Source organism: Miniopterus schreibersii, assembly GCF_964146895.1.
Source record: "Miniopterus schreibersii genome assembly, chromosome: 11".
Classification (NCBI taxonomy): domain Eukaryota; kingdom Metazoa; phylum Chordata; class Mammalia; order Chiroptera; family Miniopteridae; genus Miniopterus; species Miniopterus schreibersii.
In genome coordinates, this window is record NC_138111.1 from 2,507,413 (window position 1) to 2,534,020 (window position 26,608).

The 26,608-nt window shown below is 45.9% G+C and overlaps 1 protein-coding gene across 2 annotated transcripts in view; it reads left to right on the top strand.

Annotated features, from left to right (window-relative positions):
• The first annotated feature begins 232 nt into the window (after positions 1 to 232).
• Positions 233 to 26,608, top strand: part of ABL1 (ABL proto-oncogene 1, non-receptor tyrosine kinase) — an 86,026-nt gene continuing 59,650 nt past the window's right edge. For both annotated transcript variants that reach the window (XM_081150447.1, XM_081150449.1), the window contains exon 1: positions 233 to 931. In XM_081150447.1, the coding sequence (XP_081006573.1) occupies positions 796 to 931 (136 nt within the window). In that variant the 5' untranslated portion in view covers positions 233 to 795. The remainder of the gene's footprint in view (positions 932 to 26,608) is intronic.

Genomic DNA, 26,608 nt, shown 5'->3' on the forward strand with positions numbered 1-26,608 from the left:
CAGACCCCCTCCCTGCTGTCAAGTGGCCTCCCCTTCTCCCCAGGCTGCTCCCGGGAGCCTCCGATGTCCTGACTTCTCCCAATGTCACCTGCGGCGCCCCTGGTCCCAGCCCTGCCGAGAACTTTAATGCGGAGGAAGAGTCTGGACTCGTTCCACAGGCCTTTTAAAAAGCGGACCGAGGAGTCGCTGGCCGCGCGCCCCCGCCGGTGGGAGCCGAGGGCGAGCGCGCGCTGAGGCCGGGGGCCCGCGTCCTGTTCCGGCGGCGGGGCGGAGGAGCGGCGGCCGCGGCCGGCCGGCAGGAAATCTGTCCGAAGATGAAGAAACCGGGGGGTGGGTGACTTCCACGGGGACAGTTCCGGAGGAGCGCCCCGGACGACCGGCGTTTCCTTTCCGGGTGGGAGTCCTCGGCACGACTGGAGTGCCCCCGACCCTTTTACAGCGGCTCCTGTGAATATTTCTCTTTAGGTTTTGTTTTTTTTGTGTTGGGTTTTTTTTTTTTTTTTACTTCTTGAAAGAAATGGTTATCCAGCCAGTAAAAGACGCTTAAAAATCAAGAAACTTCAAAGCGATACACCGCGAAGCCCATCGGACCCCCTGTTTCCATGTGTCAGCCTGCAACCGGCCTCCGTTCGTCGTGATGGGAGGTGTCGCCGGGTGACCGCCCCCGGCCACCGCGTCCTGGCCGCGCGGCGAGTGTGAGATCCCGCGGGTCGCAGCGCCCCGCTGTCCTCAGCCCACGGACCCTTCCGGAAGACCTCGAGCCCTCTTCTGGAAAGGGGTACCTATCCTTGCTTTATGGGGCAGCAGCCTGGAAAAGTTCTTGGGGACCAGAGACGGCCAAGTTTGCCTGCCCTGCACTTTATCAAGGGAGCGGGGAAGAAGGAGTCATCCAGGCACGGGGGCCCGCACTGCAACGTGTTCGTGGAGCATGGTGAGTGCGGCGCGTGGGCCGCGGGCCGGCCCCGTCCAGGTCCGCCTGGAACTTCCGTCACTGCGGCGGCCCCGCCGCTCTGTGGGAGGAGAAGGTGCGCGGTGACCGCGACCGTAGGTGCTCGGTGAGCGGGTCGCGTCTGCTCCGCGCGGCTGCGGGTTGACCTTGGACGAGCCGTCTCCCGGGCCGGGTTCCTGGGGAGGCCGGGCCGAGGGCGCCCCCGCCGGAAGCCGGGCTTCCCCCAGGTGTCGGGGCCCCGCCCGCGGCCCCCGCGCAGAGCGCTTCCGGGCCCTCCGAGCTGAAGAGTCAGCTCCTAGCGGGCGGTGGTACCCTGGGCCTGCTCAGCCGTCAGGGGGCTTGAAAAGGCTCCCTTTGGCGCCGGGGGGAACCCAGCAGGGAAGCAGCGCTCCCCGAGCCGAGGAGGGTGCCCAGTCCCGGGGTGATCCTCTCCCAGGGGTGGGGCGGAAGTTCCTCTGCCTGCTCCCGGTCGCAGGTGACACATCTGCAGCAAAAAAATGTTGTCCTTGACATTTCATGGAGGTGTTGGCGTGGAGCTCTGACTGTACCTGTGACACTGTTTACCTCTAGTGATTGTCTGTGAGCTTTAAAGCTAAGGGTCAGCTAGAAGATGTTTGTAAGGGGCGCCGGGAACCAGGTAATTAGGGCCCTCCTCCTACACTTGGCTCTGACATTTTCCACCCTGGGCACTTTATGTTAAAATACCGGTTGAGCCCCCCCGCCCTGTAAGCAGATGTAAGGTGTGTACAAGTGGCTTATAGTTTGAAATTCAATCACAAATACCTCTTAACAGCGGGTCACTATAGTAAGCAAAGGTCTCTGTTCAGTGAACTTGCATTTGACAGTTGAGGTTTGACTTCCCAACAGGAAAATGTTCACTGCATCTGAATAATCTGGGTACTTGGATTTGACTTTGCCTTAAAACATTTGGTTATATTTTGGCATTGGTTTTTAGACAGGCAGATATGGCAATGTGTTATGTTTTGGTGCTTTTCAAATTCAGCATTTATAAAGTGAATTATTTACATTTTAAAATGCTAGGGATGGTCACACAGACCTAAGTAGGGAAAATCGGTACAGACTTTAAGGAGAGCTTTGGCCAAACTTACCAGAATTTAAAATGTACATACCAATGACCCAGTAACCACACTTCTAGGGAACTATCCTGGTGTAGAACAGTGTAGTCCCCTAGATGTCCCTGATACCCCTTTGGGGGTCCAGGGTTAAAACTGTTTGCATATTAAGGCAATACCCAATTGTTGTTTGTACTGCTTGCACTAATGGTGCAAAAGTAACGCATGAATCAAGGCTGTGGCACCTGACTATACTGGTAGTCATTAAATACCTGTTATGCATCCATAGCTAAAAAAAATTAGGTTTTCACTTAAGAATGTCCTTGATGAAACAGCAAAGATTATTAATGTTATTAACTCCTGACCCTGGTGTATGTGTCTTTAATATTATGTGGGAGGAAATGGGAAGACCGTAGTTTCTGTTGTGCACTGATTATCTTGAGGCAGGGCACTGGGGCAGCTTGAGTTGCAGGCTGAACTAGCTGCTTTTCTCATGGACTATCCATTTTACTTGAAACTGCAGTGAAAATGTACAACTGACGAACTGTGGCTATTCAAACTAAAAGTATAAAGGAGTCTTGAAAAGAAAACTGGCAGTATCTGTTGCCAATGATAAAATTTTAGCTTTCCAGCAAAAAAATAGGATTGTGGAAAACTTGTATCTGCTGCTGTGATGTAGAGATTGGTGGTAATATTTACAAATGCGGTGTTTTGATATCTTATAATGAAATGTGTTATTTGGAAAATCTGTATAATTCAGTGAATCACTCTTCTAAATGATCAACACACGATACTATAAAATCACACACGGGTAAAGGATTCATTCAAGGTATAACATGGGCAAATGGATTTTAATGCAACAGAATACAAAAGTTCATTGATAATAGTTTTAGATTACGCATCACAACTAACTTTTAGGAAACTACCAGTTACCAAGGTTTGGTGTCATTTCAAAGAATATCTACAATTATCTAAAAATAGGGTGAAACAGTTATTTTCCAGTCATAATAAAAATGTTTACTTTTAAACAAATAATTAAAAATTTTTAGTTTAAACTTCTAGTCTGGTAAATAATGGTGAGATAACCTATCTATATATATATTTGGGGTCCTCAATAATTTTCCAGAGTGTCAAAGAGGTCTTGAGATAAAAAAAAAAGTTTGAGAACTGCGGCTATGGAAAGTATATTGAGAGGGCACATGAGGATGTTTATCGTTGGCATACTGTAAAGTACTAACACCAAAAGGTGTCCATGTAGTGGTAAGAGTGGAAGAAGGAATTTGGAGATCAGTCTATGTGGTGGGGCCCAATTTTTGTAAAATAAAAATTGTCTATTTATTTGTACATTCACAGGAGAAAAGCGTAGAAGGATTTAGACGGAAATAGTTGCTGTCTCTAGGGAACCAGGGTTTAGGTGGAATAGGAGAAAACTTTCACTTTGTTGTTGTTGTTAGCCCTCACCCCAGGATATTTTTTGCATTTATTTTTTAGAGAGAGGGAGAGGGAGGGAGCTGGGGAGAGAGAGCACGACAGAAACATTGATGTGAGAGAGGCACCTGGATTGGTTGCCTCCTGCACTGGCCCCTCGGGGTCAAACCTGCAGCCCAGGTATGGGCCTTTGCGGGGCTCCGGCCGACACGCTAACCTCGGAGCGTCGCAGGCCAGGGTAGAACTTCTGCTCTTTTCACTTTGCATTTGTGATATTACAGATTTCTTACAAGTGTGTGTTATTTTGTAATAAAAAATATGAAGATTTAAAAACTGAACATAGGGCAACCCAACCAAATAGTCGCTTCTTTGTGGCACCTTTTCATGAAAGAATTTGCCAAAGTTACGTTTTACTGAAGACAATGCAGTTTCTTTGGGCCTTGGGTGTTCTTTCTCAGGGGGAGCACTGACATGTCTTACTCTGTGTTACAAGTTCTTGATCTTTCATAGCCTGATCTTTCCAGAGCTGGTTAATATCCATACAGGCTGGGTTAAAACACTTGCAGGCATCGCGTACAGTGTCGGGCCAGATGTGAATCTGGAAGCCACGGCCATGTCGGGTGGTGGTGCAACTGAAAGAAGTGGGCCCACGGCAGCGTTTTGCTGGGATTAGTCATGTTCAGAAGGGCTGGTGGTCGTGTGTATGGGTTGGGGAACCGTGTTGTTTCATGTACCATATGTTCCTTCCAAATTTCAGTGGCTTGACTAAGAAAATTCATTTTTAGGAGAATTGATAAAGCAAGATTGAAAACAGTCACTAGTAAACCTCTTTTTCTTAGTGTTTCCTCCTTCCTTCCATGAATATTTACTGAGCACACACCATGTACCTAGTAGTTGCTGTATTAGTGAACAAAAACCATATCCCTTCATTCCTAAAACTTAAATTCTAGTGGGAGGAGACAGACCTTCAATAAGCAAAATCAGTAACATATAGACTATGTTAGGTGGTGGTAGGTGTTGAGAAAAAATAACAGAGAAGGAGACAGAGCATGTTGGGTGTGTGTGATTTTCATTCGGGTGACTGTAGAGAGGCCCCCATGAGACGGTGGCATTTGAATCAAGACCTGTAGGAGGGAGTTGAGGGAACAAGCCATGGAGATAATGGGGTAAACATTTCAGACAGAGGAAATCAGGTGCAGAGCTTCTGAGGCAGAGCTTGCTTAACGTGTTCAAGGAAAAGCCCAGAGTAGCTGGAGCGAAGAGAGCCCACGGAAAGTTATAGGAGGTGAAGTGGGAGGTGGAGGCAGAACGGCCGAGAAGAGGGGCTGGTTGGCTTTTACTCATGTGGTTTGGGCATCTTTGGAGAATATTGGAGTAACAGGACCTGATATATGCTTTAATAAAATCTCTCTGCCAGTACATTCGGCAGGAGAGCCGGGAGGAAGCAGGAATTTCACTTAGGGGTTGAGTGTGAGGGTGGCATGGACCGGGTTGGTGGCTGTGGTCAGGTTCTGTGACTGCCTGAAGGTTCAGCTAACTGGGTTTGCTCTTGGATTAGATGTGAGATGTGGCAAGTGAGAGAAGTCAAGCGTGACTCCAGGATTTTTGGATTGAATAACTGGAAAACCAGAGTTGACAGTCACTGAAATGTAGACTTAGAGGAGCAGGTTTGGGAGGTGGGTTGGGGGGAGCTTCTTTGGGGCATGCTGCATCTGAGATTCCTATTAGGCATCCACCAGGTGGGTAGGCCAAATACACAGTCAAGTCAACAAGCTTGAATTCAGGGAAGCGGTCCAGGCTGGACAGAGAACCTGGGAGTCGTCAGGTTATAGATGGTATTTAAAGCTATGTGAATGGATGGTGTCCCCAAGGGAGACATCTCCATGTATGTGTATGTGTCTTTCATGTATGCAAGTGACATTCAGTAGTTATGAAATTAAGACATTTTTTAAACATAATTACCTTTTCATTTTTTTAAATTGATTTTGGAGAGAGGAAGGGGGGCAGGGAGAGAGAGAAAGACATGGATGTGAGAGAGAAACATCGATCGGTTGCCTCCTGCATGCACCCTGACCACAGGCGGCCCAATCTGAGATCGAATCCAGAACCTGGGTATGTGCCTTGACCGGGAATTGGATCTGCCACCTTTTGGTGTACAGGACAATTCTCCTACCCACTGAGCCACACTGGCCAGGGCAAGACTACATATTTATATAGGATGAATTTGAATCTTTTGGGGGGGGGGTTGATATGCAAATTTTGCATGGGAATGATTTTAACTCATCTTTAAGTTTTATATTATGTTTCTCTGGATTTTTTCCCCTTAAATCAAAAAGTTACAGAATTAGTATGTGTATGCATGCAATGGAATATTATTCAGCAATAAAAAACAAAACAGTGAAATCTTGCCATTTGCAACAACATGGATGGACCTAGAGAGCATTATGCTAAGTGAAATAAGTCAGACAGAGAAAGACAAATACCGTGTGGTTTCACTTACATGTGGAGTCTAGAAACAAAACAAACACCCATCTCCCATATTTGCCCTGGTATTGAATAGGTTCAACATAAACTTCTGCACTTTCTACTTCTGCAATATCATATAGTAATTCATGGTTTTATTGGTGATTCTGCAGCATCCTGGATTGCAAAGAGTGTCTTTTGTAGATGTGTAAAGATTGAAATACTGTTAAAGCACTTCCATGTATATGTACTGGATCTGTGGTGTAGGTAGGATAGACGTTATTCCTGTTTTCAGTAGAGAAAGCTGTGGTTTGGGTGGTAAAGTAGTGCTTTTAGGGTTACGTTGCTGATTGATTATAGAGCTGGGATTGAAATCAAGTGTTTTTTTTTATAGCTTCAGGGGGTTTTTTCCTGTCAAAAAGATTACTTTTTGAATCTGGACTAATGCCTTTTGAAAATCTTCACAACAATGAAATGAGGGGGATTTAAATTTAGAATTTATTTAATCTGAATTTTTATTTTTTCATCATGTTTTTTGTTGTTAATTCTCACATTAGGATGTTTTTTCCGTTGCTTTTTAGAAAGAGCAGAAGGGGGGGAGAGAGGGAGAGAGAAACATGGATGTGAGAGAGAGACATCGACTGGTATATGGTTGAGACATCGCACAGCCCAGGTATATGCCCTTGACCGAGAATCAAACTTGCAGCCCTTTGGTGCGTGGGCCAGCGCTCCAACCACTGAGCAACACTGGCCAGGGCAAAATTCATTTTCAAATTGAATGTAATAATTTTGAATATGTATTTTCTGATTTAAACCACAGACTGTATTACAAATGTATGTTCTGAGGAGCTTACTTCTACCCTAGCCCCTCTATTCTTTTCACTACTGCCTCTGGGAACCCAGTTTTATTGTTTTATTTTTTATTTTTATTTTTTTAAATGTATCTTTATTGATTTCAGAGAGAGGAAAGGAGAGGGAGAGAGAGAGAAACATCAATGATGAGAGAGTCATTGATCAGCTGCCTCCTGCACGGCTCCTGACTGGGGATCGGGCCCGCAACCCGGGCATGTGCCCTGACCCGGAATTGAACCCTGATCACCTGGATCCTAGGTCGACGTTCAACCGCTGAGTTGGGCGGGAACCCAGTTTTATTAGTGGCTTTTTTTTGCTTGTTTGGTTTTTTTATTATCCCAGTGTTTATTTTTGCAAATGCAAGCAAATATGTACTTATTGTATAAAAGGCAGCATACGGTATATACTGTTCTGTACTTTACGGTTTTTGTCTTTCACTTACTGTACCCTCAGGATCTCTCCATATGGGAATACAGACATCTTTCCTTTCCTTACGGCTGCAGTGTACCCCACTGTCTTGGAAGTGTCATTGATTTTTCAACTAGTACCCTCTTTCTGGACATTTGGGTGGTTTCCAGTCTTGAGTTCCAATGCTAGAGAATAGCCTTGCATCTGCCATTTTAACAAGTTTAGCTAAAGGGTTCATGCATTTGTAGCTTTTATTAGTAGGTAGATGTTACTTAGCAGATTAATAGTTGTAAGTAGGTAGATATTAATATGGATGCTGCTTGGTAAATACTACTCCCAAATTCCCTTCCGTCTTGTGCTAGGTTATACTCCCATTACCGGTGATGCACGAGAGTGGCTGTATCCCCAAAGCCTAGCCAAGAGTGTGTTGTCAAACTTTGGGACTTATACCAATCTGATAAGAAATAATATCTTAGTATGGTTTTAATTAGTAGCTCTCTTATGAGTGAGGTCGAGCATTTTAAATGTGTTTAAGGGACACACATTTTATCTTTTTGTGAACCGTCTCACCAGGTTCTTTGTTTGCCAGGTACTTGAACAGGCACTTGTGCAGGGAAACAACCCCTCCACCTCTGTGTGTCTCACAGGGAACATCCCATACCAGCCTCCAGAGCTGTCCTGATTAGGCCATTTTCAGCCCTGGCTGTACTTTAGAATCTCAGGGATTGATTTAACTGGTCTAAGGAGATGCCTGCACCTCAGTTTTTTGTTGTGTTGTTTAGTAGGAGTGACTTCATTCCAAAGGAAGATTGCAAGGGGGAAGGAAGGGACTTTTGCAATAGGGAGAGCACTCTGACCTCAAGGTCTGCAAGTGTCTCCTTGTTTTGTTTTTGTATTATTGTTATGAGTTTTTAACTCTCCTGGTAATTCTGACAGGCAGCCGGGTTTGAGCATCAGTGGTGTAAGCCAAACACAGACATCCTAGACTGACTCAGTCTGAGGGAAATCAAGGCCTTTTTCCCCCTGGTGTTGGGCTTGCGGTGGTCTTTGCTTCTGGGGGACAGCTCGTCTCAGTCTGGAGCTGAAATGCTGGGGTGGGGCCGGGTGGGAGAACAGGGACTGTGGGGCTGCTGCAGGCACCTCACCTCTGGACTTTGAATTAGGTGACATGGTACATTTTCCTTACTGTTTAAGCCATTTTGATTTGGGCTGACTATTACTTTGTACCACCAGTGTTTTCACTGAAAAAGTAATACATTTTAACCTGATCAATTTTTTCTACTTTCCATTTTTGGAAAGAAAAATGGCAGCTTCCACTGACAAATGATGTTACAATTCCTTATATTTGTTTTGCTCTTTAGTTTCGTACCATTTTCATACTTTTTTTTTTTTGTAAAATTGGCAAAATCCTGTTGTATGAAGATAACCTTACCTCTCTCTACCACAGTGTACTAATTATATCCTCAAGGTATATTGTTGGAGGACCTCGTGATAACATCAGTTGTTAGAGATAATACAGTATTTATATTGCCTGGAAGCACAGCCCTGAGGTCATGTGGCCTGGCCATTGCTGCTGCCTCTTCTAGGGGCTGGGCTGGATTAGCCAGTGCCAGCGCTCCTGCTTCTCCTAGGCTGTGGCTCAGTCCTGCAGTTGGCACCTCAAGCTAATGTGCTAAGCCTGGACCATGTTTAAAGAACACAGGACCTGTGGTTCAGGGAGCTTTTATTGCTGCAGACTGCATTGCAAGGAAGCCAGGGGCAGAGTGAAGTCTGCTGAATGCCAGTGCTGGTTCTTGCTGCCCAGGGAGCAAGGAGTGGGGAAAAACTCAGCTCAGTTCAAGTCTTCCTTGAAGCCTGCCTGCTGTAGCCACTGTTTGCCTAACTGTTCGGATAGCTTTGGCCTCAGAGTAATGTCCATTCTTGAGGAATGATGGTCTATTAGGAGGAAAACAAAAAAATAAGTCCCAATGCAAAGAACCTCCTAGCCTAAGATACAGTCAGAACATTGCCCAAGGGGAGAGAAATGTCATGATAGTGTTTGTCTTTCAATTGCCTTTCCCTATCTAGGCTACTAATAATACTTGGTGACATTTAGTTAGCACTTTCTATATTCAGGTAGTAATCCAGTCACTTTTTTTTTTTTTTTAAATATATCTTTATTGATCTCAGAGAGAGGAAAGGAGAGGGAGAGAGAGAGAGAGAGAAACATCTATGATGAGAGAGTCATTGATCGGCTGCCACCTGCACGGCCTCGACTGGGAATCAAGCCCACAACCTGGGCATGTGCCCTGACTGGGAATCGAACCCCGATAGCCTAGATCCTAGGTCGATGCTCAACCGCCGAGCCACGCCCGGCTGGCCAATCACTTTTTTAAAAATATTTTTTATTGATTTTTAGAGAGACAGGAAAGGAGAGGGAGAGAGAGAAACATTGATGTGGTAGTGAAACATCCATTGGCTGCCTCCTGCATGTCTCCTACTGCAGATCAAAGCTGCAGTCCGGGCGTGTGTCCTGACCGGGAACCGAACTGGCAACCCTTCCGGGCATGTGACAGTACCCAGCTGACTGAGCCACACAGGCCAGGGTCCGAACACTTTTAATGTAATAAGTTGTTTAATACAACAACAATTTCAGGTATTTTTAACAAGGAAAAAGTGAAAATTGAGACTTGATCATTACTAGCACATCTGGAGAGTCTGTTTGGTTTGAGAAGCATAATTGAGGTAGTTGCTGGGATGAGGCGACTTGTGAGGATGAAGGTGAACACACAAAATGTTAAAACATGCCCTGGCCTGGGAGCTCAGTTGTTCAGATCATCGCCCCAATACGCCAAACCCAGTCAGGGCACATGCTCGAATCAACCAGTGAATGCATAAGTAAGTGGAACAATAAATCATTGTTTGTTTGTTTTCTCCCTCTCTCTCCCTTCCTCTCTCAAAAAAACCCCCCACGAAAGCAGTAAAAAATGTTACAACGTGATATTATGAATAATAGTAATAGTGATTACTCCCCCTTCCCATTCAAAACAAAATCTATTGTTTAGTGGATACAATGTAAGGAACATTTTTTTTCTTAGAGAAATGTATCTTTTTTGGTGATGCATGAGCCTTTCAAGTCTAGCAGTGAAAATAGAGCTCTTTAAATACAGAAAAGTGTGTTGCTTATGTGATTTGTTAGCAGTAGCTCACTGTGTAGCTTTGTGGACGTGATGTAATTAGCATCCTCCTTGACAGTGTCTAATTCATGGTCATGCCCTTGTCAGTTAAACTAAATGCATAGTGTTTCCAGGTTGTTTTTTAGGGCTTTTTTTAGTTTAATTAAAATATGGGTATAATGGAGAAAGCCTTCAGGAAATATAAGGAGTATTACTTTTAAAATCGCTACATTGTTTTTTATGAAAACAACATACATTTCTGTAAATTATTCAATCAAGGAAGATTTGATTTAGAAAGTAGTTTGAAGTTCGGTCAGCATGATCAGTGCTACTTTAATTCCTGTTCAAATGAAAATCCTCTCCTAGTCAAAGTGATACATATGGTAAGGAAAGTGTGGTGGAGGGAGGAGAGCAGGAATACCAATTACCCTGCTGGAGAGACCTGTGGGTTACACAGGAGAGGGCAAGACCACACCTGTCCTCAGGCATTTGCACCAGTACAGAGGGAAACAAGAGCAAGGTAAGGAAAATGCAGCGAGAGGATGAGGGCTTAAGAAACGGGATGAAGTGGGTTGGCTGGAATTGGTTGCACCACAGCCACTTGCCACCACACAGCATGGGTGCCGTGGGGGCCGCTGTACATCCGGCTCAGACCTTCTCTGGCGGGGAACTCTGTGCCTTTTACAGGCCAGTTGTCGAAAGGGAGGAACCTGACCTTTGTCGTGGTGCAAGACTCATTCCTAGGCCCACCAAGGTTACAGTGTCGTGTATGTTGTTTGGTTGTCCCTGATTTGGGCTGAACTGAAAGGATGGCCATTTGTGAGGAGCATTGATGCTTTTTAGCACTTATGTGCTCCAGCTGTGGCGGGTGTCATTTTGAGGATGTACACTCAGCAGTGAGTCAGATGGGACACACACATGGCTTTTCAGTTATTAGCTCAGTGCGCTCTCCTGACGTACTTCTGAGAAGTCCCGATGACAGTTGAAAACTTTTTTTCTACCGGCTGGAAGTTGAGGTCCCTTTCAACAAGGTCTTCCATCTCCTGCAGCACATTAGGGAAACTGGAGGCTGTCAGTGACTCCCAGGTGATGGGTTACACGTAAATAACCCATCTTAGACATATGCCAGGCATGGTGTGGTCTGTGTTCCCGCCTGTTACAGCTGCTGTTTGAGGGCTTTCTCTGGCTGTGTGCAGAGACGTACTATCTTGAAAGTTACGAAATAATGCCAGAGCCCTTGTTCTAAATGCTGAAAGTCTGTTGTATAATAAAGTAGGTTTTCTGAATGCATATGTTAAAAAATTGACAAATTAGTTAACCCAGTTTTACTTATGTAGACACGTTTGTGTAATTAAAATTAAGAATGTATGAAAAGTTTAATTTCACAGAAAAGTTTTCTATATGTCTTACTGTAATTTTAAATTTATACTGAATAGGTCTAGTAAATATGTGAATTCACCAGTCACTGAGAGTAAGCAAATGCACGCGGCTGGGGTATGGCTTAGAAAGTCCGGCCAGGAGATAACAGAACCAATTTCCTTGAGAGATGCATTGTGATCATGTGCTAATCATTCATGGAATGCTGTTTAGGAGCGGTGACTATTGGATTTAAATGTGTAGACTATAGGGGTAGATACGTAATATTTATTTATGTCAGAGAAATTACTAGTGTTTTTTCCAACATATGTCCTATTTGATAAAATTTGTTAAAAATAACAGTGATTTAGTAACAAAAAATAACTTGTTAATTAATTAAAAGCATTTAAAAATTAATGGTGTTAATTTTCACATATGACATAGGACCGGAAATTTTGTCCATTAAGTCTGAAGTCTGTACAATTGAGGTCCACAAAATTGAGGGTTTACTGTAAATCTTATGCTGTGCTGGTGGTTATTTGGAGGTTGGTTTTCTGGCCCTTGCTTTCAATCTCCTTCCTTCCTTATGTCATTTAGCCATGGTATTATTATTTTAATTATTATTGTTTTAATTGATTTCAGAGAGAGGAAGGCAGAGGGAGAGAGAGAGAGAAACATCAGTGATGAGAGGGCCCCCTACTAGAGATCAAGCCCAAAACTCAGGGATGTGCTCTGACCCAGAATCAAACCATGACCTTCTCCTGGTTCATAGGTCAGCGCTCAACCACTGAGCCACGCCCCCTGGGCCGGCTGGGCTGTGTTGTTTCCGCAGTTTGACCTAGCGTCTCCTTATGCTTGGTCACTGAGCAGTAGGGGTTAGGCCTGTTTTTCCTTTCCCACAGGTTCAGGAGCTGTTGGGGTGCCGTTTTGCTGCACCAGCGATGAACAGTAGCTGTTTGGTCTCTTCTCCTCCTTAAAGTCAGTCCTTGAGCACGGGGACTTCTAAGAACTGGACCGTTGTCATCAATTAGGATTCCTGCTCCTCTTGGGTTTGTAATAGAAACTCCTGTCCTGTTACAAGAGGCATGTTGTTCCTGCATTTCTTTCTGTTCTCGTAACATAGACCCTCTCAAGTCTACAAATCCCAGGGGCTCTGGGAAGCAGGACATACTTTGATCTTTTCCGAGTGGCTGGATAACCAGTCCTTGTAAAAAGACCTCGAAACACTAGGAAATGACTTTCCTGCTTCAACATTGGGGTACTAAGTCCTTATTATACTACTTCTCCACTTTTTAAGGAAAATTTCTCATAAATTTTTTGGGGGCTAAGTTTATTTTCCCCCCTTCTTACAGCTATTTAAGGTCTTTGACATATCCTTCAAATCTGATAGTTGACTTCTGATTGGAGGGTGGCATCTGTCCTCTCTCCAGCCTGCCGTCCCTCCCCACCTGGGCCCCCGCACAGCCTGTTCTCTCTTCTCTGGGAAGGGGGGGTCTTTTGAAGCACTGTTAGGATTATGAGAACAAGGTCAGGAACTGCTGAAATATCCTGTTTCAGTCCCCTTCTCCCTTAAAATTCATTAGACATTACGCAGTGAGAACCCATTGGGGTCACCAGGCAGGGGGCCTTTCTTCCACGTCCCCTCACAGACACCGCCGCCTCACTGCTGCGGCACGGTCAGGAGGCTCGCCCCTTTAATTCTGTTTTTCCTCTCAAATAATTAGAGCCTTCACTGAGTGGACTGTGAGCCATTTCTTTAAATTTCTTATTTTTAGTAATGTAAAAGTTAAATTTTTTTTCACAAATGAAATTTTATATTTATCTCTTTATATAATAAAGAGCTAAATGCTCATTATTAAAAAAGAAAATTCAGAAGTACAGATAGTGATAACACAGAAAGTATGAATCGCCCACAGTCCCACTGCTGAGAGAGAACCAGCATTTGTTTTGTGGGAATATTTCAGATTTATTTCTCTGCTTATAGCCACACCCCACTTACACAGAAGCATTCATATGAGAGATGCGGTTTCTGTTCATTTGCTTAAAAAAATAAACACCTTAACAATAGGTTGTAAACCTTTTTCCGTGCCACTGAATGTAGAAGATGGTAGTTTTTTATTTTGTGTTGTGTGCACTTTATACTTCACAGTGATTGTGTATGTTTATGGTGATTTTCAAACTGAGTATTTACAAAGAAAAAATGAACAATTGGGTGCATAGTGTGCTAAGCACTTTATAGGAATTGTCTCATCAAATCCATCCTTCATCTGGATTTATGCAGCACTCTCCTTACTGATACTCCTGCTTTCAGTCTTTCTGCTCTACAACCTCCTTTTCATACAGAAACCTGAATAATCTTTCAGGAATGCAAATGAGATCACATTGCTCCTCTGCTGAAAATCCTCCAGTAGCTTCTTATTTCACCTCAACTGAGATCTGACCTGTGTCCCCAGTATCCTCTCACAGCCACCTTGGCCTTTCTGTTCCTTAAGAAGGGCAAATCTATTTTAACCACAGGGCCTTTGCACTGTTTTCTGGTTCCTCTGCCTTGGGACATTTGAATAATTGTCTTTCTTTTCATTCAGGTCCCAGTTCAAATTGAATTCAAGTAAGGCGAACCCCATAATGCATGTACTTTGTAGAAAATTTTAAAAATTTAGCCAAGTATAGAATAGAACATGTCCCACCACCTACTCTTAACATTTTAGAGATATTTTCCTTTCATTTGTTTCTCATTTGTTTGTTCTTTTGACAAAAATATCTACGATATGGCAGGTATATTGTACAGGTGTTTGGGGAGGTTACAGCATTAAATAAGATGATTCTTGCCTTTGTGAGGCCTGTTGGGGGCATTAATCCTTCTGTGAGGAGGCTGCATGATGTAATAGTCAAGAGCTCAGACTCCACAGTCAGACTAGCAGGATTCAAAAACTGTGGTGAGCTAGTTACTTACATTCTCAGCCTCAGTTTTCCCACCAGTGTTAGTTATCTATTTCTATATGACAAATCACCTCAAAATGTAGTTGCTTAAAACAGCAAATACACATTACCTCACAGTGTCTGTGGGCCAGGAATTTAGAAGTGGGTTAGCCGGGTGGTCTGGCCTGTGGTCTCCACTGAGATTGTAGTCTAGATGTCGATGGGCTGCAGTCATCTGACAGCTTGACTGGGGTGGCAGATCCACCTAAGGGTGGCTTAGTCACAGGGCCGGCAAGGCAGCACTGGCTCTTGGCAGGAGGCCTTGGTTCCTTGCCACACAGACGTATCCACAGGTTGCTTGAGTGTCCCCAGAACAAGCATTCTAGGAGACCACCACAAGGCAGAAGTTATAATGTCCTGTGACCTAGCTGCAGAAGTTGCACTGTCATTTCTGCAGTGTCCTATTGGTTATGCAGGTCAGCCCTGCTCAGTGAGGGAGGGGACTAAACAAATGAGGGGGGACCACTGGGACCATTTGGGAGGCTGGCTCCTATACTGGCTATAGCCTCATAGTGCTGACCATATCCTTGGTTTATAATGAGGATTAAATGAGATAATACATATAAAGTGAATGCAGAAAAATCCTGGTACGTAGTAAGCAAGTACTCAGAACACCTTAGCTGTGATTGTGTTGTCATTACAATCACTACCACCTCCTCCGCCCGCACAGGGGAAAATGAACCCAGCATAAAGGGGGCAGGGACGACAGGAAAGACTTCTCCGAGGAAATATTTATGCTGAGACTGGGCCACAAGCAGACTTTGGAGAGGTTAAAAGCATTGCAGGCAAAGGGGCAGTGATTACGAAGGTCCTGAGTAGGCAGGCAGCTGACTGGAGGGGGGAGAGTGGCAGCGAGGGGGGCAGAGGCCAGGAAGCGGTCATCACTGTGCCCTGTAGGGCGCTTTCCTTCTGTGGGAACACAGCTGGACTTACCCAGCAACCGCAGAGAAAATAAGAGCTGAGATTTCTGGAGTGCAGTTATCCTGTGAAGTGAGGTCTGTGTACCGCACGTTTCCCCAGAGCTCTTCAAGTTGTTTTATTTCATTACCACTGGGGGGAAGACTTACCTGGTTCTTCTGGTTCAGACCAGACTCTGTTACTGACCTTTTCATGTGTTAAAGGCTCCCTCTGCCATTAGGGGGGTTGTGCTTTTCTTGTTTCAACAGTGTATTTCTTTTATTTTGCAGGATCAGATTCTTGTTCTGATTAATGTATCCAAAAAACTTGGAAATCTGTACAGATCTCTGGTTCCTCATGCTACATTGTTTTCCTTGCTTGTTACATCCCGGTCAAGAATTGTGTCTGTGTTCCTGACACCTTGAGTTGGGATTGATTTGATGATTTCAGAGCACACAAGTTGTCTGTCTGCTTAGTTGCCTGTCTGCCTGACTAACCAGCCGCTAAACACTGAAGTTCCCAACACCCCCCTTTTTTGGCCAGAGTTGCCCATATTCAGAATTTGTTACTTTGCTAAGGTGATTTTTTATTGTTAAATATGAATGATATGCTTCTCTTTGGACTTTCTAGGCCTTTCTGAAATTTTGTGTGTTCATGTTTTTTGTTTTTGGGGTTTTTTTTTGGTGAGGAAATTCATAGCCTTTATCAGCTTCTCAAGGGGTTAGAGGCTCAGGGGAGGCTTTGATGCAGTTATGACAGTGCTATAGGCAGCCACCTGGGGACGCCTGGGTGCTGCTTACCCACTTCTCTGGTGGCCTTGCAGGAGGAGGGAATGCCGTACAGATATGTAGCAGGATGGACGTCAGGTACACAGGACAGGTGCTGATATGCCATCATTAGAGGGTTAGTCCCCTGACCCACTGTTGCTGGGCACTTAAGTTGTTTGCTGTTTTTCTCCCCAGAATCATCTTCGTGATCCATTTTTGTACATTCTTATTATTTCCTTAGGATAAATTTCTAGGAGTGGGATTTCTGCATCAAAAGGTATATCCAGTAGATCGGTTTACCTGTGAGCTGACAGTAACATATCAGTCTTTATTTATCTTTATAAGGGAGGAAATCCAAGTTGTTTGGTGGCATAGAGTCGAAATTCAGCCCGACAGCCCCTGTGTTTCTCATCTGTCTCTTAGGCCCCCCAGGAGCCCCTTTTGCAAGTTACACAAATCTGTTGGGGCATTAGAGTCGACGGGCTTCCCCAATCCTAGCACTGGCCAAAGGAATCAGTTGTAAGTGGTGGCAGCGTGGTGGAAACATGTCCATCAGCAGGGTTAGGTAAGGAAGCTGCCACAAGACTGGTGTTGGTCTCCTGAGGGCTTCCCTGAGGAGAGGGAAGATGAAGCCAAGAAATGAGTGAATTCGTCAGATTGTATTTGGCAGAATGGAGACCAAGTGGGTGCAGGTCATCGCCCACAAGTTTCCCAGGGTGGCGGAGAGACCGCTGCCCCAGAGCTTCCGACCGGGGGCCCTGGGGCCGTGGCTGCGTTGGTGCGCTCTGAGGAATGTGGCCTGGCATTCCACAGACATACCAAACACTGGGCCTCCCCCAGCGCCCTCCACAGCTCGCTCCCGACATGCTCACCAACCGGAGCAGCCCGCATGGCCACAGCAGGGAAAGTGGGTCAGGCAGGACAGATGCCTTAGTGTAGGCTCAGGAGAGAAGGGGTGATGGTGGACACACTTCTGAGTAGGACCCTGAGAAAGGATGGGAAAGCCGCCGCGGGTGCCGCCCAGCCAAGGGTGGCTTCTGCAGGAGACTGAGTGTCACGTAGGCAGACCACCTGAGTGGCTGTGTTGGATATCGCTCATCAGGGTACAGGTGAGGATGTCCCTCGATTATCGAGGTGGAGAAGCACAGGTGCTCTGAAGGGCTGTTTCGTTCGCGTTCATGGGATCTCACTAAACCTGGTCTTCACATTCCAGCCCTGTCCTTTTCTTGATGACTTAGGACCTGAGGAAAGGGTGACAACCTGTGGCCCTGGCATCGTCTCCCCAGGTCCCTGCCACCTCCTCTAGGTGTCATCCCTCACTCCTCCCTTCCCTCACTCCCACGTCCGATACAGCGCAGGCGCTCCCGAGCGAATCCCAGAGGGAGTCAAGTCAGTGCTGCCGCCTGTCGTGGGAGATTTCCCAGCCTCCCGTCCTGGTCTTGTTCCCACCCCTGTCTGCTCTCCCGCTGCCATCGCAGAGCCCTTTCTGCAGACACCTACATCAGATCTTTTCACTCCCCAGGTTCCTGTCTACTGGGTGCCCATCTCAGAATAGAATTCCCAGCTCCTCTCAACAGCCTGTGGCCCCTCTTGCTCTGGGCCGGTTCCCTCTCGGATGATACCTCCCATCAGTCCCTTTGCTTACTGGGGTGCTCTTCCCTTTGGTGCCTGCCCCAGGCTCTGCCTCTCTCTGGGGTACTCTTATACCACATCTTCCGGGGCTGACACTTTGTAGGAAAGGCCTTCCGTCACCACCCAGTCCAGAGTACCCCTGCTGGCAGTACCCACTCCAGCACCAGCTCTTTATCTCCTTCCTCTTGTGATTTCACAGTACGTGCCATCTGCAGTCACTTCACCTATTTATGCATATAGGTGTTTGCTCTCCTACTGGGATCCCAAGGGCCCCTCAGCGATCCCCTTCTTCTAGGCTCACCTGACCTCAGGATGCCCTGGAGAGTCCCATCCCAAGTGAGAGTACTACATTTCAGTTCTGGGAGAGCTGTTTGTATGAGAAAGAAAAACGTTTGATTTCTCAAACCAGCCACAGCACAGACTTCCAGAACTGTGAGTGTATGCATGTGTGCACATACCGTGTGTACACACACACACACACACACACACACACAGAGAAATAGGGCATCTCTTTTAAACAGAAATAGCCACCTGTATTTCAGCAAAGAAAGGTTTACACAGAGAAACATTAAAATGTAGCTCCTAACACATTAAATTCAGTCATCAAAATTTAGACTGAGGGGAACTCTGTAGAACAAATAACTTGGTTTCATTAATGGGTAAATTGGAAGAAAAAAATTTAAGTGGAATCTGTAAATTAAAGGAGACATAATTGCAATGTATGGAGCTGATTAAGATCTGCATCCAAACTATAAAAATTGGGAAAGTCCATGTATGAGCTGGTTGGGGAACTTTGAAATGACTGAACATTGGATGATATTAAAGATTTATTGTTAACTTTTTAGGTGTGATAACCAAAAGAACCATTATGTGTAAAAATTGGTCTTATAGCCCTGGCCAGGTAGCCTGGCTGGTTAGAGCGTAGTCCTGATGTAATAAGGTTGGGGGTTCGATCCCCAGTCAGGACACATATAAGAAGCGACCAGTGAAACATAAATAAGTGGAGCAGCGAATTGATGTTTCTCTCTCTAAAGAACCAGTTAAAAAAAAAAACAAAACACCAGAAAACAAACAAAAAAATTAGCTTTACCTTTTAGAGACATATTAAAATATTTCTTAATGAAATGATATAATATCAGATATTTGCTTCAGAGTAATCTGGGCAGGAGAAGTGTGTGGGGCTCTAGGGAACTCCACTTAGCTAGGAGTAGATACTTGTTGAAACCAGGTGGGGGGTACATGAGTACATGGGGGCCTTGGGGTTCTTAGACTGCTCTCTCTACCTTGAGATATATTTTTAAACTTCCATAATAATTTTTTAAACTAGGAGATTATACCTCCAAAACCCTTATCATATGCCAGCTGTCTGCTGGAGCCGAGTGGCTGCTGTTCTTCTAAGCAGCATCTTTTAACATGGGAAAGCCCTCCCTATGCACTTAATTCACGTGTACAACTGCCCCAGGCGGCTGGGGGGAGGGGTGCTCTGAGAGCCTCCTCTTTTTCTGTTTGTTGTTTTTTTAAAAATACATATATTTTATTGATTTCAGAGAGAGGAAGGGAAAGGGAGAGATAGAAACATCAATGATGAGCGTCATTGATTGGCTGCCCCTTGCACGCCCTCCACTGGGGATTGAGCCCACAACCGGGGCATGTCTCCTGACCAGGAATCGAACTGAGATCTCCCGGATCCTAGGTTGACGCTCAACCGCTGAGCCACGCCGGCCAGGCCTGTTTCCTTCTTGATGGAAAGATTGGTGGCAGGATTTACTTGATTGCTACTTTTGGGAACATATAAAAAAATTCATGCTTTCCTAAGTCTACAGCTTCATGCTCCCATGAAGCTTGGTGTGAACTGGCCCTTAGGAGCAGTGTGGAGCTTACGGAAGACTCATTGGCATGAGCACAGCCTCCCTAGGCTAGAGCCGGTGGTGAGTCCCCGTGTGACTGACCTCGGCCTGTGGGAATGGAGGAGAGGCAGCACCAAGGAGCAGAAGCAGGAAGCTTTCACCGGGGACCGCCCTGCCCGCTGTCAGGGCTGAGAGCCCCTCTGCGGCCCCCGCTGCCCTCCTCAAGCCAGCCGACTTGTTCTGGGCAAGGGGCTTGTTGGCTGTTACAGCCAGTGAAGAAAGGTAGTGAGACCTCTGGTCCTGTGTGTGTGGTGGTCCTGGTGGAGCAGTGTTTGCTGAAGGAAAAGGTAGTGCATCTTTCCAAGCCTCAGGGACGCATCTGTAATAGACCCACCCTATAGGTCACCGGGAAAATTAAATTAGCACCTCTGTGAGAAACCTAACTTGGAACAAGTGAAAACACTGAAATGTTCATTAACAGGGAATGGCAAGTGTGGCCACCATTCTGTGCAGCACCCTTATGTGGTCGAGAACTGTTTTCTTTTCACCTAGAGGAAGCGCTTTGTGGCTTCTCATTGGCGTGTCCGAATTGCCAGCATCACCGCTCCTTTACTTTGGGGCCGTTATTTAGTACAGTAAGGGTGACCTGAACACCGGCACTACATTCAGTACCTCCAGTTGGTTTGATAACCTTGGTGGCTACAAAGCGACTGCGGGACGGGGAGTGTGGAGGGAATGGAGATGCTGGACAAAGGGATGATTCACATCCCTGGGTGGGATGCAGCGGGAGGGCTTGCGGTTTCATCACGCTGCTCAGAGCGGTGCGCAATTGACAAGGTATGAATTCTTTATTTCTGGAATTTTCCATTTAATATTTTCAGACTGGTTGACCGCAGGTAACTGAAACTGCAGAAAGCAAAACGGGGTGATACTCTATAACGCATCCTGTTGGTATCTGTGTTGAGAACACTTTGTGTACTAAAAACATTCACCACGTGGTGGCGCTCTTAAAGAAACGGGACAAGATTATAGGTCAGCATTGAGTGCTTGGCGTGGAACTGAGGAGAGGCAGCTGGCGTGCCAATTCATATTCCATACATTTGCGCTTTGAGTTTTGGGGGTCAAATAAGGAAATGAGCCCTTTCATTTTATTGGCTCAGTAAGTTATGCAGGTGTCAGAGTATAGGGACATTTGTTCTTTCTCACACACTGTGACATATTCATTGTAAATTAACATGCTCTCCTTTTAAAATGGCCTAGATACGGTCATTCAGAAGCTTGTGTGCTTACTGGGAAAAAATACATCTGTAAAGAGAACATCGATACCTCTTCACAAATTTTATTCCTTCGTTGTAATTGGAAGGGGCCACAGGAAGGAGAGGGGATGGCACGTGTGCCCCAGTCTATTGCTTAGTCCCAGAAACCCAGTCGTTATTTTAATACCTCTGATAACTGTGGATCACTGCAGATAAAGAAGACATAAGCCACTAAGCCAAATATATATCAACCCCGAGGGGATTATCTAGAGCTTATTTAGAGTTCTTTTAAAGTTCCTTGCACCTTGAAAACTTGTCATTTTCTCCTTAAAAAAAAAAGTTTGTGGTAAACAGGGAAGAAAAAACTTTCTAGTTAATTGAGAATTATGATTAAGCAATATTCAAGTATTATCATATATTGATGAAAACTATGACTTTTTAAAGAAATATTTTTTATTGATTTTTAGAGAGAGGAGGGGCGAGGGAGAGAGATATGAAAACATCAATGTGAGAGTCATTGATCGGCTGCCTCCTGCCCACCCCCTACTGGGGATCGAGCCTGCAACCTGGGCATGTGCCCTGACCAGGAATCTGACCAGCGGCCTTCAAGGGTACATGGAACACCGCCAACCAACTGAGCCACACCAGCCAGGACGAGAACTGACTTTAAAGAAAAAAATCTAAGAACTGATTTCTAATTAGTTGTTCACAACACAGCCCCCCTTTGTGATGGGATAACAGCGTTTGGCCTGAGCAGCTTCCTGGTGAATGAAAGCCGATCAGAAGTGACCTGGAGTGAGGGAGTGGCAGCAACAGCACTGGAGATCTGTGCGCAGTTTGTTAAGATGAGTCAAGTGGTAGTTATGGTAACGAAGAGCAACAGAGGGAGGAGGAGAGAGATGCGGGAAAGGCGGCAGCACATTTAGTAGCAGCCATTATTCATGACGACAGCGTTGTTTACTGTAACGATTCCACCTCCTCTGCCCCTCTGCTGTCCCGCCGTCTTTGACTTTGTGTTAGAGCGTGCCAATTGATGGCACAGCGCAGTGCAGTGCCACCTCTGGAGTGGAACCTGTAAAGTCGCGAGATGTATTAAATACAGACTTAGTCCCCAACAGTAAGTCCCGAAAGGACCTTATCCTGTTTAACCCTTTATGCTCGGGGAGGGGCAGCCTGTAAATTTATACAGAGAAATGGGCATGAGGTGGTGCATTTGACAGTGAACTGCCTCGCCTAAGCAGACTTGGCCGCTCCAAGAAAAACAACAATGTATATACCACGTGAGGAACTCATGTGGGGAGTTACTTTGTTTTGGTTGGTTTTTTTAATCCTCACCTGAGGATGTGTTTCATTGATTTTTTTAGAGAGAGAGAGAAACATCAGTGTGAGGTGGAAACATTGGTCGCCGCCTCCTGTGCGTGCCCTGACCTGGGGTTGAACCTGCAGCGTTTTGGAGCACGGGACGCTCCAGCCAGCTGTGCCACCCAGCCAGCGCTGCGGAGTTAGCAGTGTCAGGCTCTTCTTTTGTCCTCACCGAGGATTTTCCCCCACTGCTTTTCAGAGAGAGTGGAAGGGAGAGAGAGAGACATCGGTGAGAGAGACACATTGGTTGGTTGGTTGCTGCCCGAACGTGCCCAGACTGGGGCTAGGAATCCTGCAACCGAGGTACGTGCCCTTGGCCGGAATTGAACCTGGGACCCTTCAGTCTGTGGGCCGATGCTCTGACCACTGAGCCACGCCGGCCAGGGCAGTGTCGTACTCCTGGTGCTCTCAGGTGGCTAATGTCTTGCTTGGTAAGGATGAAATAGAAACAAGGTGAAGTTGCATTTGATCTTGAGAGGTATTAGTGGCAGACTCTGACATTTAGCTCGGTTAGTAGAGGTTTTATCTTTCACAGCTGCTCAGCTTTTGTATTACTAGAGCCCCCTCTGCTTTCTGGCTCCATGATGCCTTTTATAATTTCAGTGTTCTCAAAGAGAACACTGTGTGAAAGTGATCAGCCGCAAATGTAAACGACTTTTAAGAAAGCAGACACAGTTTATGTTGGCTCATCCTCTGGCTTTTGGTTGTCCCTTTTAGGAGGGAAGCTGTGGGGCCTTTTGTAAGTGTGGTGGATCAGGTAACGCTGAGGTTCCCTGGTTTCAGGTCCTGCTGGTCTGTATAGCCTTGTTGGCTTTCTTCATATTGGTGGTGGTCTGGCGCTCTGTGTCTGAGCCGTTCCCAAAGGAAACCTTGCAGCCCCCATTGTGGGATTCTGCTCGCCCCTGATCAGTACTGTAGCAGGTACTTCCTTGCTTTAGGCTTCACCTGCCGTTTTTAGGTGAATGGTTCCCTCCACTTCCCATATCTCAGACTCTCCTCTCCCTGGCTGGCAGGGCCTCGTCCTCCAGGTCTCATCTCCACGTCACAGAGACCTTTCTAGTCTCCATCAGAGCCTCTGGCACCTGTACCTGTCCTTGCTGGCACTTTTTATAGTTAGGGTGAACCTGTTAGTGTGGCAGGGATTTAAAGCCTCCCTCCTTCCCTAGACTGTGAGCTCCATGTGGGAAAGGGCTGTCTGTCCTGGTCAGTCTGCTCTGTCTGCGGTGCCTGCCTCGAGCCTGGCACATGCCATGGGCCGATGCTGTTTATGGTGAGTGATGGGGTGGATGGCCTGCCTTTGCCAGTCCACCAGTGATCCACTCCTGCTCAGCATCTTGGGTGGGCGCAGAGGGGGCTGATTTAGGAGGTTAGATGAGCCATTGTGTGTTGTCTTTATTAGGACTGGGAGGAAATACTGAACTGTTTCTAAAAATGGGGTAGGAGAACATGGGTAATGGAGGTCACTTGCCCAATCTCCACGAGCAGGCTTCCTTTTTCTCAGTAAAAAGATTAGAGGAGGGAACGCCAGATGTGTAGATACTCGGCACTGGAGAAACGTGATCAAGTACTTCCAGAAGTAGGTTGGACCCGAGTAGATATGAGGGCCTAAAGAGGGTGAGCAAGTTAAGAAACGACCGTGAAACGGAGGGGGGCCTGTTTCACCAGCTGGAAGAGTGAGCCGACCGCGATGAAACTGAAGGCGAGGGGAGGACCACTCCCGTTACCTCCTGACCTAGCGATCCTGCGAGCGGGCACCGGGCTGGCCTGGGCTTCGAGGGCAGCCTGTGCTGGGTATAGTCTCCGTCTGTTTTGAAGCTGTGCAGAGAAGCTCACTTGCGTCATTCCGAAGATGCAGTGAGTCAGCGCGGTCCCAGGGGAGCAGTAATGGCCTCAAACAGAAACTTGGAGTGAGACATAGCTGTGGATTTAAAGACATAGTACTTTCTTCCTGTAATTTCTTTTGGTCACGTTAGGATTAATTCACAGAAAACCCTCCTCTAATGGCAGACCTTAAACATGTGTGGAATGATTTTTTCCCTTTTCCTATTTAACCTTTTAAGAAAGGACGTACAGTTAGGTGCTTGGTTTGAAGGGCTCAATAAAATAATTCACCACCACTCACTTGCCATCCACACTGCCCCCCCCCCCCCCCAAGCTGCTTTTGGGCTTTTCCAAAAATGTCAGTATAGTATTTCCTGGTCATTCTTTTTTTTTTTTTTTTTTAATATATCTTTATTGATTTCATAGAGAGGAAAGGACAGGGAGAGATAGAGAAACATCAGTGATGAGCAAGTCACTGATCGGCCGCCTCCTGCACACCCCCAACTGGGGATCGAGCCCGCAACCCGGGCATATGCCCTGACCGGGAATCGAACCCCGATCGCCTGGATCCGAGGTCAGCGCTCAACCACTGAGCCACGCCCAGCCGGGCTCCTGGTCATTCTTGACCCTCAGCCATAGTTACATGCATTGGGCTTTTCAGTGGAGGGGAACCAGAGAAGAATCTTTTCATCTAATGTTAACCTTTGACCATATATACTATTTCAGCCTGATTTTTAAATTGCTATCTTTTAATAGTATTACAGATAACATCTCACTATAACAAACATCAAGGGGATTATCCAAATTCCTACCTGAAAATGTCTTTTTTATTAGCAGATTTGCCAGCTGCGTCATTATCTGTTAGTGTGTACTAAAACTATATTATTTTGAGATTAGAGAATCCCCAGTGGAATTTTCCCCTTAACCATCTAAATCTGTATTGCTTTTTTTTTTTTCCTAGTCTCCTGAACAGTGGGCTTCTGGCAGGAAATGAAAGAGGAGGAGGCCATGTAGAATAATTCAGAGTGGCTTTCACACGTTATGGTGTGTGTGCGTGAGGAGTGTATACTCTCCTGTGACTGTGTGTGTATGTGTAGAAAGAAAGTCTGAAGGAAGCCTATGAGTTAACACATACCCTTATTATGGAGCATGGTGATGTTTTCTATGTTAATTCATTTTTGGAAAATGCTGGCAGTGATTTACTAGCGGATGTCATGACCAAGAATGAGTCTTGTTTGAAGATTGGTCATGGTAAAGACTGTGGGCTCCAGAGTTTGCCCAGGTTTAAATCCTGGCTCTACCCCACCTTGAGTGGGATCACACGGTTACTGGCTCACCCTTCTAAAGCTTTGGCTCTGACTCCTGCGAGGTACCAATAGTGGCAGCACACCTAGCTCATGGGATTCCTGAGAGGATTTGAGGAGATGATGCACTAAACCTCTTAGCAAGGGCCTGTCCAGAGACCTTGTGACTCAGCTGCTGCAGTGGTGGCCGTGACTGTTCTTAAAGACGCTGCAGCTGTGTTGGCTTCATGAGAAATCGTGGAATTTCATTCCCTGAGGATGCTGAGGAAAGATTATACTTGTCAAGAGCATTTATTATTACTTTCTTTTCTTTATTTTTTAATGAAAATTTTTAAAGATATAAAAAGTTGAAAAACTGTGAAGAATCGCCAGTATATCCTTCACCTAGATTCATCAACTCTTAACACGCTCTTCTTTCACCAGACCTCCTGGAAATTGCCCGTAGGCTCATGACAGCCAAGAAGGGACATTCTCTTACACCACCGCAGCACTGTCACCGCGCTTAAGGAAATCACCGTTAGCATTACCAGCATGGGCTCCATATCCACAACTCCCCCGTCTCAGTAACATTCTAGACACAACCATTCAGAGAATTTAGGATGAACTAGGTGGCCTCACTCTGAAGTTCGCCCTGGAGCTAAAGAGTCCTGTGAAGTTGGGCCCGGCCGGGTGTGGCTCAGCGGTTGAGCTTCGACCTGAGATCCAGGCAATTGGGGTTCGATTTCCGGTCAGGGCACATGGCGGGGTTGCGGGCTCGATCAATGACTCTCTCATCATTGATGTTTCTGTCTCTCTCTCCCTCTCCTTTCCTCTCTCTGAAATCAATAAAGATATATTTAAAAACAAAACAAAACAACAACACAGAGTCCTGTGAAGTTGGAAATAACCACCCACAGTGTGGCTCTCACGTGGAACGTTAAATCAGTGGTGTATCTTTTTGGCCTCCTGCATGTAAACTCCAGAGAGCTGATGAGATGAGGGGGAGCTTGGGGTTGCCTGCCCTGTGTGAGCCAGGTGGCTTGGCAGTTGGCACACCTGCTTTAGAGGTGGCACCCTTTA